General features: G+C 36.1%; 1 protein-coding gene across 2 annotated transcripts in view; it reads right to left on the bottom strand.

The window, feature by feature from the left end:
- LOC136034859 (calpain-A-like) overlaps positions 1 to 12,466 on the bottom strand; it is a 72,827-nt gene that overhangs the window by 36,193 nt on the left and 24,168 nt on the right. For both annotated transcript variants that reach the window (XM_065716332.1, XM_065716331.1), the window contains exons 3-4: positions 11,417 to 11,601; positions 4,616 to 4,750 (exon numbers count right to left, since the gene is read on the bottom strand). In XM_065716332.1, coding sequence (XP_065572404.1) covers positions 4,616 to 4,750; positions 11,417 to 11,601 — 320 coding nt within the window. The remainder of the gene's footprint in view (positions 1 to 4,615; positions 4,751 to 11,416; positions 11,602 to 12,466) is intronic.

Genomic DNA, 12,466 nt, shown 5'->3' with positions numbered 1-12,466 from the left:
GTTTGACCTTATCCTCCTGAAAAAATAACAAGAACGGATACTCTAACGCAAGGGCATTTGGAATTAGGTGAATATTTTTTTCTCACAATACCTCAAAAATGGAAGGGCAACAATGGCACGTTTGTATTAAACAATAATATCTTAAGTTATACTTTTTGAAATGCTATCAGTAAATAAAATGTGTTTCTTTGGGGGAGGGAAGAGTTCTCCCATATACAGGAAAATTTTTATGTTTGTTTTATGATTTGCGCATTTAAATTGCAAGCATATGCATATATTGCATTTATGATTTACGTATATACTCCATACTGTATACACATGGAGGGGAGGTGGAAAATTGAATTCGTTATCAATTAAGTTTTACATAAAGAATATCACTGGAATTTTTTTAGGGAGAGCATAGACCCAAGTCATTTTGCATGCTTGTCAATGGGCCCTTATTGTTGAATCAGAACATTATGAAAATCACCAAGAAAAGTTACATTTTATTTAAAAATTTTAACTGTACACTGTGAATTCCATTTAGAGTGATCATTCCCATCCATGAAAGAGTTAAAAAATTAAAATTATTTAAAATTAATATAAATTATTTAAAGTTAAAAAAAAAAACATCGTCAGTTTAGCGTCAAAGTGTCTTATCATATTACTGGGTATTTTCTAGGAGGCATTTTCAACAAAGAAGCCGGTTTATCTTTTCCGGATAAAATTTGGCAACAAATTTTGCAATATTTTTCCTCAGAGAAATGAGTTGTACCTACAGCTATTTTACTATGATTTACAGATTTCTAAATTTTTTTTCCTCAAGCACTGATAGCTATTCAAAATTTATTAGAACAGATTTTATCGGCGAGATTTGCACAAAGCCAATTTGACAACATTCTTTCTCTTTTTTTCCTCATATGATTTGTAAATAAGATTTTTGCGATTTTTTCGCCAAAAAAAGATTTTTCATGGTCCTTTCGGTTTGAATTTGAGATTTTAAAAATTGTTTACGTGAAGATAATGAGGACTGTTAAAATTTATTTGAATATATATTATCTGAAAGGTTCCTACAGCATGGGGGTAAAGGACGCTCAATTGCAGTACTGAATGTTGTAATAAATACTTTGAGCCAATTGGACCAAAACTTGGTTCATTTGACCCTGTCTGTCAGGAGGAGACCAATACAGGGGAACAGAGGTAAAAGTTGAGTTAGCAGATCCCTTTTTTTTTACATTGCTTATAGCACATCTTACCCTCTCTAGCAGGAGAATGTCAAAAGGAGAGCGAAGGGGTTAGGGCTGTTGGAAGGAGGTGGGAGAGGGGATCAGAATTTGATTTCACTTAATTATATGATATTTGTCGAATCCCACTTTCTAAGGCTATAATGAGAGAAAGGTTGAGATGGCTAGGGCACGGCCTGCGGATGAAGGATGACATATTGCCAAAGATTGTCCTTTTCGGCCAACCGTCTAGGGTTAAACATCCGCGGTTGGGGTGGGAGGATGTCATCAAGAAAGATTTAAGGGAAACAGGAACTTCCTGGGAGGGTGTAACGAGAGATATTTTGAATTGATTGGGACGGAGGAGGAGCGTGCGTAGCTATGTTGTCCTCAGGCAGCTTTCGTGATGCGGTAAGCTTTTAGTAGTAGTAGTAGTAGTACTTATATGTGATTTGGCATGTGATTATCCTTAGCTGTCTCGAGATTTTTTTGTGTGCAGGGAAAGGCCAAGACAGGGGTGAGGTTTTGCTGAAGGGAGACAAATAACAGCATTCTTGCTTTTGAATACTAATTTATTTGGAACTGAAATATCTACACAAAAGGTTCTGAGATTTTTCTGACTTTAGATTTTTTATTTTTTTTTTAGCTATTACCAATGTAGCAAGAAACGGATGGACCAATTGGGTTGAAACTATATGCATGCGACTATATGACCCTCTCGAACAGAGGAAGATCAAAACATACCTATGAGATCACCGAAGTAATATAACTCAGATCGTATCAAGTGCATACACCCCATGTGACCCTATCTGGAAGAAGAACGACAAGATTAAGGGAAAATTCAAGAGAAGATGGGGTGGTCGGTGGTAGAGGGATATTACAAAATAAAAAAAAAATCGAATTGGTACAAAATGCCAATAATAAACCATTGAAAAGATTCCCGGACAACGCCGGGTAGTTTCAGCAAATTTGCAATTAATTTTTGTAATTCTTTTCTCCGGAAATTAAGTTTATTTTATAGTTTTATTATGTATTTGAGGTCTTTGATTTTACTTTTCTGGGCGAGGGGAGGGGGACTTAGAAGCACATATGGCTAATCAAAATACATTTGAACAAGTTTTATCACAAAGGTTCCAACTATACGTCATCAAAATGAGTCCCAAGGCTTCAGCTAGGGTGTATTATGCACTTTCTAAGGCATGCTTGATATAAATAAAAGCCCATTAATTACTTCCCTATATAATTTGGCAAAAGGCCACTTAATGTGTAGCCCTAATCCAAGATTTGTTGGCATAATCCCGTTTAAATTAATATCTCGCAACAAATTGTGTTTATACAGTACTGTTGGAGAAAGTCTAAAAAAAGAGGGCGTACTTCTGCCAATTTCTTGGACAAAGAAAATATACTGAATGTCAGTCCATCCGTAAGATATAATTGGACAAGGTTTAACAAGAAAAAATACGCCAAGGATTAAAGAAACCATTTCCATTCGAAAGTAAGATAAACTTGAAAGTTTCTAAACCATTTAGAGAAAATCTGCCATAAGTACTATCAGAGAAACTACAGGTAGAGAAGCATTACCTGGAATGTTGTTTTTACCAGGATTTGAATTGGAGTATTTCTTATTTTATTACTTTAATACATTTTTTAAAGTTACTTATTGCTTCTCATTTGGGTAGAGGTATCTCCCCTTGTGGTGCCCACACTAACTTTCTTTCCAAACACAAATTTTTTCCAAAATAAACAATAGGTCAGTCCTTGTTACCGACATTTGATCATTTTCAGATAAAGCAACAAAAATTAAAGGCTCGATGACATTTTAATGGGGAAGCATTAATATTAGCACGGATACACAATTTAAAAAAAAGAAAACATCGTGCCCTGTCAAATAACAACAAAAATGAAAATAGAAACATTAGTGTATTCAAAAATTCAAACTAAATGGGGCCTACCTTTTGATAGCCAAGATTCAAGAATTTATATAATTGAACTTAAAGAAAATAAAGAATCTAGGAAAATTCTGTTGAGGAAAAATATTTAAAATCTAATGGTAAGCCATATTAGTGCCTTTATTTTTAATTTTCTAATGAAGACAAACAAAAATCGAAATCACGGCTTTTTTTTTAATGAGTATATCAGAAAAAGTATTTTTCTGATTCTATGAGGCCATAGATGGATAGCCAAAAGCACACTCTGATAATCCGTCATCCTTTTTCCGTAACACGTGGTCTAGGCGTTTTAACCTTCCGTCATCTTAGCCCCCGAAAAGAGATAGAACCACCTCTTTGTAGAGCTTATTGTGCGATATAGGGTGAGTTAAACGAGTATCCAAGGCTATCCTTAGGCAATTCTCTTAGAAATTATATACCAAATCTTCTTCTGTCTTTTAAAGCAATAAAGTTTCAGAACCAATCAGAACCAAGCAACCAATTCAGAACCAAGCAACCAATTCAGAACCAAGCAACCACGTTTCAGAACCAATCAGAGCCAAACAACCAATTCAGAACCAAGCAACCACGTTTCAGAACCAATCAGAGCCAAACAACCAATTAAGAACCAAGCAACCAAGTTTCAGAACCAATCAGAGCCAAATAACCAATTCAGAACCAAGCAACCAAGTTTCAGAATTGACCACCGTCATAACTATAGCTTCCAATATTCTTATCTAGGCTCACAGACTTATCTTCTTATTCTTCCAAGCTTTTTTCAACTACGGAAAAATATTCTGGACATTGGCTATTCTACCTTTTACATCTTCATTGCACCATGTTTTCACATCTGCACCATCTTTACTAATGATACTACCCAGGTAAGTGAATCTAATATTAACTCTTCGTCCTCATTTATTTCTGATCTGAGCTACTTAGTCTTCTCAGCATAAATTTTCAAAAACATTCTCTTGAGCCTTGAAGTCTCGGAACCTCCAAAAATTTATTCTTGTCAATAGCATTTTTATCTGGGATATACAAATCGTTTTCACAATCTATGAATAAAGAATCCATCAAAACGATAAAATCCATCAAAACGATCCATATAAAGGGGAATAGAACACAACCCTGGTTAACTCCTGATTTAATACAAAACAAGCTGCTAACCTCATATCCTACCTTAACCACAGCAGTGTTGTTCTCGTACATACCACTAATCACTTTCATGTTTCTGTCTGGTATACCGTACAAGGAAAAGACCTTTGCTTAAGCTCTTCTATCAACAGGATCGAACGTTTGCTCATAATCTATAAAACTGAGGACCAAAGGTGTTTGATAACTCAGGCACTTCTCAGATATTAACCTAAGATAGTAAAAACCCCTAAAAGTAGGAAAATAAGAAATTTTCCCATTTAAATACTCCTTAAAAAGCTTCTGGAACCACTTACCCCCTCCCCCTCCATGGGATAGAACTAAAGTACATACTTGGCATAAGCTTTCTCCAACAATGCACTCCAAAATTCATTTTTCTCTTGGGATTGAAGGTAGACTAACTTGCCGTTATAAGTTGGTAATTTGTCATCTATGACAACATCCACCCATTGGCCATACTGCCAAAACCTGAAATAGATCATGTAAACTTTGAGAGCTGTTTAATTTATTTACAATAATCATCAGAAAGAACACAGTTCCTCTATTCACATGCCTGGTCTAGACTAAGAAAGTGGCCTATTCACCCAATGAAAAAGTTTCTTTCATTTGTCAAAAAGTTAAATGTCAATAGGGTGAATGGGGTGAAAATTTAGATTTGATTACATAGAATATAGAAATCGGTGGAAGCTTAGAAGTGACAGAGTGGGCTTAGAGACGCTTTAAAATCTCAGATTCTTCTTTAAAATCCTAAAACACAACCTTTCAACCAAAAACTATTTTTTCTTCGATGATACTCAACAAAAATTGGATCTGTAGGGCAATTATAAAAATCTTATTCATCCCCCCCCAAAAAAAATAAAATTTTTAGTTCATTTTGTTTTCTTCGCAGGGCGGACGGGGGTTCTAATATAATCTCTGCTCAACTCGAGTTTCTATTAGTAGTAAAAACTCCAGTTCGGATATCTGCGATTAGTAATTTAACAGTCGTGTTATGAAAGATTAATGCCAAGGTAACCCCTATCTATAGCCATGTTCTGCCAATCCCTCTCTATCTCTTTTCTTATCATTGATTGTGGCCCCATTCCTATCTTAAACTGGGACATGTCTAGATTGACTATTCCCTCTCAATTTATTAACATGCCAGTCCGGCCGAAGTCTGGCTATGCCTTCTGGCTTAGGTTATGGCAGAAAAACGGAGATATTGAAATCTTTGATCGTTGGAAAGCCAGACGTACTTGGGTGAAGTATGTTTTTCGGAGAGGCGTAGACAGTGGCACCAATTTTCCTCGCCATAGATAATGAATAGTTGGCAATTTCAAGCTTTGTCTAAAACACAGAAGATAAAATACAATATCAATATTAATAGAATACTAAATAAAAATGTAATATTCTTCTAAGCATTTATTTCCAAGTTCACTATCATAAAATTTAGTTTTATCAAACCAAAAATTTCAAGGTGGTGAGGGGCAATGCTTGAAGGGGAATCAATGACATAGAAAGTTAGCAACATAGGAAATATTTAAGTGTGAAATAATATACTGGAATTATTCTTTTAGAAATTGAGTAGAATAGAAAATAAAATCAAATTTAGAACAGATATATTGCCTTCGAAAAGCCTTCGCTCAACCTGGATGTCCCAAGGACTTTTCATTTTAGGAAAAAATTGTAAGAAACTCAGCTAGGAATACTAGTGAACATGCTTTATGTTCAGTAGAACTGAGGGGTTTTTACAAGAATAATTCGAGAGACAGATCATAGAAAAATATGAGAAACATAAGTAAGTTGTCTTTGCTTCATTCACGTATTGTGACCTTAGTATGGCCCACCCACCTTATAAGTTGGGCCTGAAAGATCATTTTAGGTTTCTTTGTTATAAATCTGATCTAGAAATTGGGCTCAAGAAATTCGAAGCAAGCACATCGCAGGTATTAATTTTTCTAAATTAATACCTGCGTTTTTCCCAGCACGAAAGTGCTGTTTAATCTATTTATTCATTTGTATATGTGAAATAATAAAACTCAAACTTTAAAACAGTGGACAAATTTTCACCGGCTCGTAACTCGCAACTTATAATGTTTATCATTGAACCTAATAAGCTTTATATATTCCAAATCAACATAAATATTTGATTCTTTCGGTGTAGCTTTTGTTATCAAATCTTTGTTTTTTAGCGTTTCGGTTCCTATTGAGCCGTGTCACTCGGTACTTCATAAAAGGGAAAGAGTATGCAAGGGGGGGGGGGGGATAAGAGAGCATAAAGTGAGAACTCTCCTTTGGAAACCGAAGGAGCGCAGGTCTACGAGACAATTGCTCTGAAGTTTTTCAATTAAACAACAGGTGTCGATGAACAGGTGTGAGCAGATGTCTTGCCATCTGTCGAAGATTTAAATGGTCAGCTTCTGAAAAAAAAAAAAAAATAGCCGCATGCTTGAGACAATACCTGGCTGGTGTTCTCAACCAACCTATTTACAGGACGGAATCCCACATGAACTACTTAAAAATGGTAGAAAAGCTATCAGAAAACTATTTTTTAAACTGTCAAAGAAGATATGGAGTGTTGAAACTAATTCATTGGAATGAAATAAAAAATGTATTTTCGTCAAACTTACCAAGGTAGGAAAGAAATAGGAAAAAAAGTACTAACTGTAAAGTGACAACACTCCAGACGATTGAAAAGAAGTTTTTCTGCGACTAATTTTAAATAGGGTTAGGAAAAAGCTGATTCATTGGTAAGGGATGAACATTTTTTTTTTGACAAAATTAAAAGTGTTGCCACTTCATCTTTACTCTTCAGGTACTGCTTGAAAAAACGAATAAATGCCAGGTATAGGCCATTTTTGTCTTGGTTGACTTTCTTAATGCTTTTAATTCAGTCCATCGTGGAGCAATGTGGAAAATTCTTTAGTTTTATGGAATATCAGAAAAGTTAGAAAGATAATCAAGGAACAGTTATTTACCGTACAATCTGAGAAGGGTATGGTTTATTGCTTAATCTACTTTGGGGCACGGATACCCCCTATTCTGAACTTTATTTGTCATATTAATCGACTTTGTTTTGGGAACTTGCCAATTCTGTGGTGGGGTTTGCTTTGGAACAATGAAGAGTAAGCTAGCTTCAAAAGCATGTGAATTCTTTCCGATCACCCGTTCGTAAGTTAAAAATACCTCATTTTTTCTAATTTTTAAGAATTACCCCCCCCCCCCCCAACTACCCCAAAAAGAGCAGATCCGTTCCGATTATATCAATCATGTATCTGGGACTTGTGCTTATTTTTCCCATCAAGTTTCATCCCGATCCCTCCACTCTAAGTGTTTTCCAAGATTTTAGGTTTCCCCCCTCCAACTTCCCCCAATGTCATCAGATTCGGTCAGGATTTGAAATAAGAGCTCTGAGACACAATATCATTCCAAACATTAAATTTCATCAAGATCCAATCACCCGCTCATAAGTTAAAAATACTTAATTTTTCTATTTTTTTCCGAATTAACCGGCCCCCCACTCCCCCCTCCCAGATGGTCAAATCGGGAAAACAACTATTTCTAATTTAATCTGGTCCGGTCCCTGATACGCTTGCCAAATTTCATCGTCCTAGCTTACCTGGAAGTGCCTAAAGTAGCAAAACCGAGACCAACAGACAGACCGACAGAATTGGCGATTGCTATATGTCACTTGGTTAATACCAAGTGCCATAAAAAGCAACGATACAAAAGCATATGATTCCAAAAGAAGATGAAAAGGACCTAACCGCAGGCAAGATTCTTATTTTAGCTTGGTATCCAACTTATTATAACATGATAAAATATCAGTAGCACTCAACATTTGAATAATTTCTCGTTCCCTTTACCATTGAGAGAGGTTAATTTTTTTTTTTATAGCAATGGAAAAACATTTTTCTAATGCCCTACACATCAGTTCGTTATTAGGGGCATAATCCTCTACGAGAGTCATCTTTGCAACAGTGGTAACAAATCTTAGTCGCAAGACATAGTCAGTAATAGGTTTTCAATATGAACCTACCCTGCTACCTTACTCAAGTAGTTATCCGCTATTTCCTAGCTAATAACAAATGAAAATTTTCGAAGTTAGTAGTCCCAAATTCAAGACTGCAGACCTCTGATAGGGCAACAATATCGATGCGGTAGTTTTCAAGGGTCTTTATGACAGTATTACTGGATCAAAGCCCTTGCACACACTTTGAGATCTAAGGTATTGTTGACGTGTATGATTATATGACTGAGAAAGTGGTTCAAGGTTTACTAAAGTATCGGCTTCTCTTTTGAGAAAACCAAAATATGATTCATTTGACAAGAGCTTATCCATATGAAATTAATCTAGTTTGGTTAAATAAAATAATATACTCTGGATGGTCAAAGACGTGTTCTTCTAAGGCAGAGTCAAAGTTTTTTTTTTCCCACTTCTTAAGGGTGTTATTAATTGAGGTAGAGCGCTGAGTTGATCTATTCGTAAGCCGCTGAACAGTTTTTCCGATATACCAAAGACCACACGAGCATGGAATTCTATAAAAACACCAGAGTTTTCAACCTTTGGGATAGGGTCTATACCTTGATAAGTTTGAGGACTAATAGTTTTATAGGGTCTATAATAAGTGTAAATGTTATTTTTTCCTTAGATTTTTGGAAATGTTTTCTAAAACCCCTTTTACGTAGAAGAGACCAAGATAAACAGAATTTTCCCTTTGATCTGTGTATGCTGTATTATTATCTAATAACTTTTTATTGCGTTTTTGAATCAAAAAATTTAATAAGCTTATTAGATAACCCAAGATCACAAATAAAAGATTCCAAAGGTGGTCCGGCTCTGAATCCAGGAGATTGGTTAACAAACCTGCAATGTTCTATCAACTAGAAAAGAGACTACCTCTCTTTTAACCACAGGAGAATGATTAGAGGCATAATATAAGTAACTGTCACTATATGTAGGCTATATATAGACCCCAAACCCGAAACATGCGTCATTATGATGCATCACAACATCTAAGAAAGGAAGATTTTTTATATATTATTTTGCTTCTCGCTAAAGAAAAGAAGTCGATGTGCTCTCGAAATGTTCACTTTGTGTGTTTTTTCAGTATTCTCGTTTGGCCTTAAAAACCCGCATTATTGATCGTTTTCTTTCTTTCAGTGCTGCCACAGGTTTTGCGGCACGAAAATAGGGACTTTTTGGAACCGAAAAAGGGACTTTTAGGGACCTACGGCCGTTATTACCAAACCTATAATACAGATGTACCATATGCCCTTTGATAACTAGGATCAGAGGCCAAAGATGCTAAAAAAAAATAGATCGCCTGGAATTTCATCACATCCCAGAAGGGTTATAGAGCAGATTTGTCTTTCCACAACACCTTTCAATCTTTAATTAAATTTTTAATTTTGATTCTGTATCTTTATTTCAGTTATATATGTAAAAAAATGTTATATATGTAAATTATATATGTAATGTCAGTTATATATGTAAAAAAAAAACTGGATAAAACGCATTTCTCACTTTTCTGACTGTTTCAAAAGACTAGTTATGAGAAGCTGCTTCTCCTTCTGGACTGGCCTCTGCGTGCTTTCAAGATCTGCATATTTAATTTTGTTCATCAGGGTGTGCTAATGACCCGTCTAACATTGCCTGAGCAAGCTAGATTTCTACCTTATTGTTCTTCTGAATTCCTTTCTCCAGTCGACTTCTCGCTTATTGAAGCATCTGATCAATTGCTTTTTCCTTAGTCCCGAATACTTCTTTTTTCCCTTTCAAAGTCTTCTCAAGAGTCTTTATAATTTCTTTGTTCGACGACACTCAGAGATTGCTGCTGCTGTTCTTCTTTTTTCCACTTGTGCCGTTCTTTTTCGCCTTTTTTTCCAATTTTTTCTCCCGTTCCAGATATTTTTTATAACTCTTCCGCGCTGACATGGTAAGCTTCATAAAATCTTCAGCAACACAACCCTTTTAAGCAATTCCACAAACTCGACGCAACCCCTCAGCAACAAAAAGCTTAAAATTCAATGTTTGGTCATTCATGGATGCACTCTGCTCACTGAGGATCCTTCCAGACAGTGAGCACTGGCCGAACAATGAGAAATAATCAACGTGTTCATCACGACAGCCAAATTTGGATACTTCCCATCTTCATTGAGTCTATTCCATCGTTTATCTATTTTTGCCAGCACAAATGGGAACTCACTCATCTGAACTAGCTTAAACTCATCTAGCAGCAAATCAGTTTTTACTGGGATGGGCAGTTTTCGAACTACATACAACAAATCATGAATAGAATTTGATTTCGAAAACTGGCTTGGGTACAAGAAAGACAAGCTTCAGGAACAACAAAGATTCTCCGTTCAAAGCTTGCTTTAAAATGTACTTTGTATCAGGCACGCAGTGCTTCGGCACACAGCGAAAAGGCACATTTTGAAAGCTCGTCAGTAGCTCTGAGACTGAACTTCGCCTCTTAGAGTGGCACCGACTTCCAACAGAGGAAGTATATCTTTGTCATCTTCTATCGGCCCTGGACTCAAGTCTTCTAACAATTTCTGAGCTGCTTCGGCTTTTAAGATACGCTCTCCTCAAAGCTAGGAAAAAAAATGTATCTAGCATAATACTGACAAAACAATCAGCCCCTTAGAATTCAAGGCTGGCTTGACCCATGTATCTAGCTTAACATTGACAAAATAATTAAATCTCCTGAAAGCTAGGATATAAAAAAATCCTAAGATGACTACAGAGGCAAAGGATGTCAATCCTTTTCGCTACTTTATAGTCTCTTTCATTCAGAGAGTAACGCTGTAGCCGTGAAACAGGATTATGGTTAGAAGAACACATGCTGAAAATGACTTACGTCAAACCAAAACGGAAATACCATACCTTAGATAGTGGTCTCCATTACTTAGAGATAAGATATTCAACTAATATGGAAGAATGTTGCTGAGGAAAAACATCTTAAGGGACCTGAGCACTGATTTAGGGACCAATAGGGACCAAAAGGGACACAGGCCAGATATAGGGGCTTGTAGGGAATTAGTGGCAGCCAAAAACAGTCAATATGACTAGCAATTTTTAATTATTCTTAAAGTCGAAGCTAAAAGAATAAGGCCATTCTTCAATCGACTGTTCAATTTTCTTTGTATTACCATGCACTCCCGGCCTGTTTCAGATGATGGTTGATCCAGTCTTGCAATATCGCTTCAGGTGAAAATTTTTTCTCAGTAAATCGTTTGAACAATGCTTTTGTCCCAATTTGTTTTTCATTTTCATGCACAAGCAGGCAAAGCAATCCAGGATAACGATCTAAAGTGATTCGATTCAGAAGTCCATTCTAAAAATAGATCAAACTAAGTTTCTTTATTTCTGACCTCAAATAGAAACAAAACTAAAAAACTTTGAAAAAAAAAATAATAACAGAGCACGCAACTGCACTAAGCATCTAAATAAATAACTGTCATATTTTAAATTGCTTTTTATGTTAAAGGTTGATGTGGCAACACTAAAATACAAAAAAAAACAAGAGCTAAGAGCCCATATGGCACTTGTGACGGAAGAGCCGGATGAGCCAAGAGCTGTAGCAGAATTCTAAGAATCTGTAGATTTAATTAAAAGGAAAAATTAGAGGCTTAATGCCAGGCGGGATTTAAAATAAGAGCTCTGAGACACGAGCTCTTTCTAAATATAAAAATTCATTATGATCCGATCACCCACTCATAAGTTAAAAATACCCTTTTTTTCTAATTTTTCCTCTCCCTTCAGCCCCCCACACGGTCAAATCGGGGAAAACGATTTTATCCAGTCAATTTGTGCAGGTTCCTGACACGCTTACCAATTTTCATCGTCCTAACAAGTCCAGAAGCACAAAACTTGCCAAAGCACTGGACCCTAACTCCCCCAGAGGAACGGATCCAGTCCAGTTACATCAATTACGTATCTATAATATTTGCTTATTCTGCCCACCAAGTTTCATCCCACTCTCCACTCTAAGCGTTTTCCAAGATTTCGGGTTTCCCCCCAACAAATCCCCAAATGTCACCAGATCTGGTCGAGATTTAAAATAAGAGCTATGAGACATGAGTTCCTTCTAATATCAAATTTCATTAAGATCAGGTCACCTGTTCATAAAATAAAAACACCTTAATTTTTCTAATGTTTCCAAATTAACAGCAACCCACCCAACCACCCCCCAGCTCCCC

This window comes from Artemia franciscana, chromosome 13 (assembly GCF_032884065.1).
Source record: "Artemia franciscana chromosome 13, ASM3288406v1, whole genome shotgun sequence".
Lineage (NCBI taxonomy): Eukaryota > Metazoa > Arthropoda > Branchiopoda > Anostraca > Artemiidae > Artemia > Artemia franciscana.
Note: the sequence above shows the minus strand (reverse complement) of the source record. Positions and strands in the feature narration are given on the sequence as shown.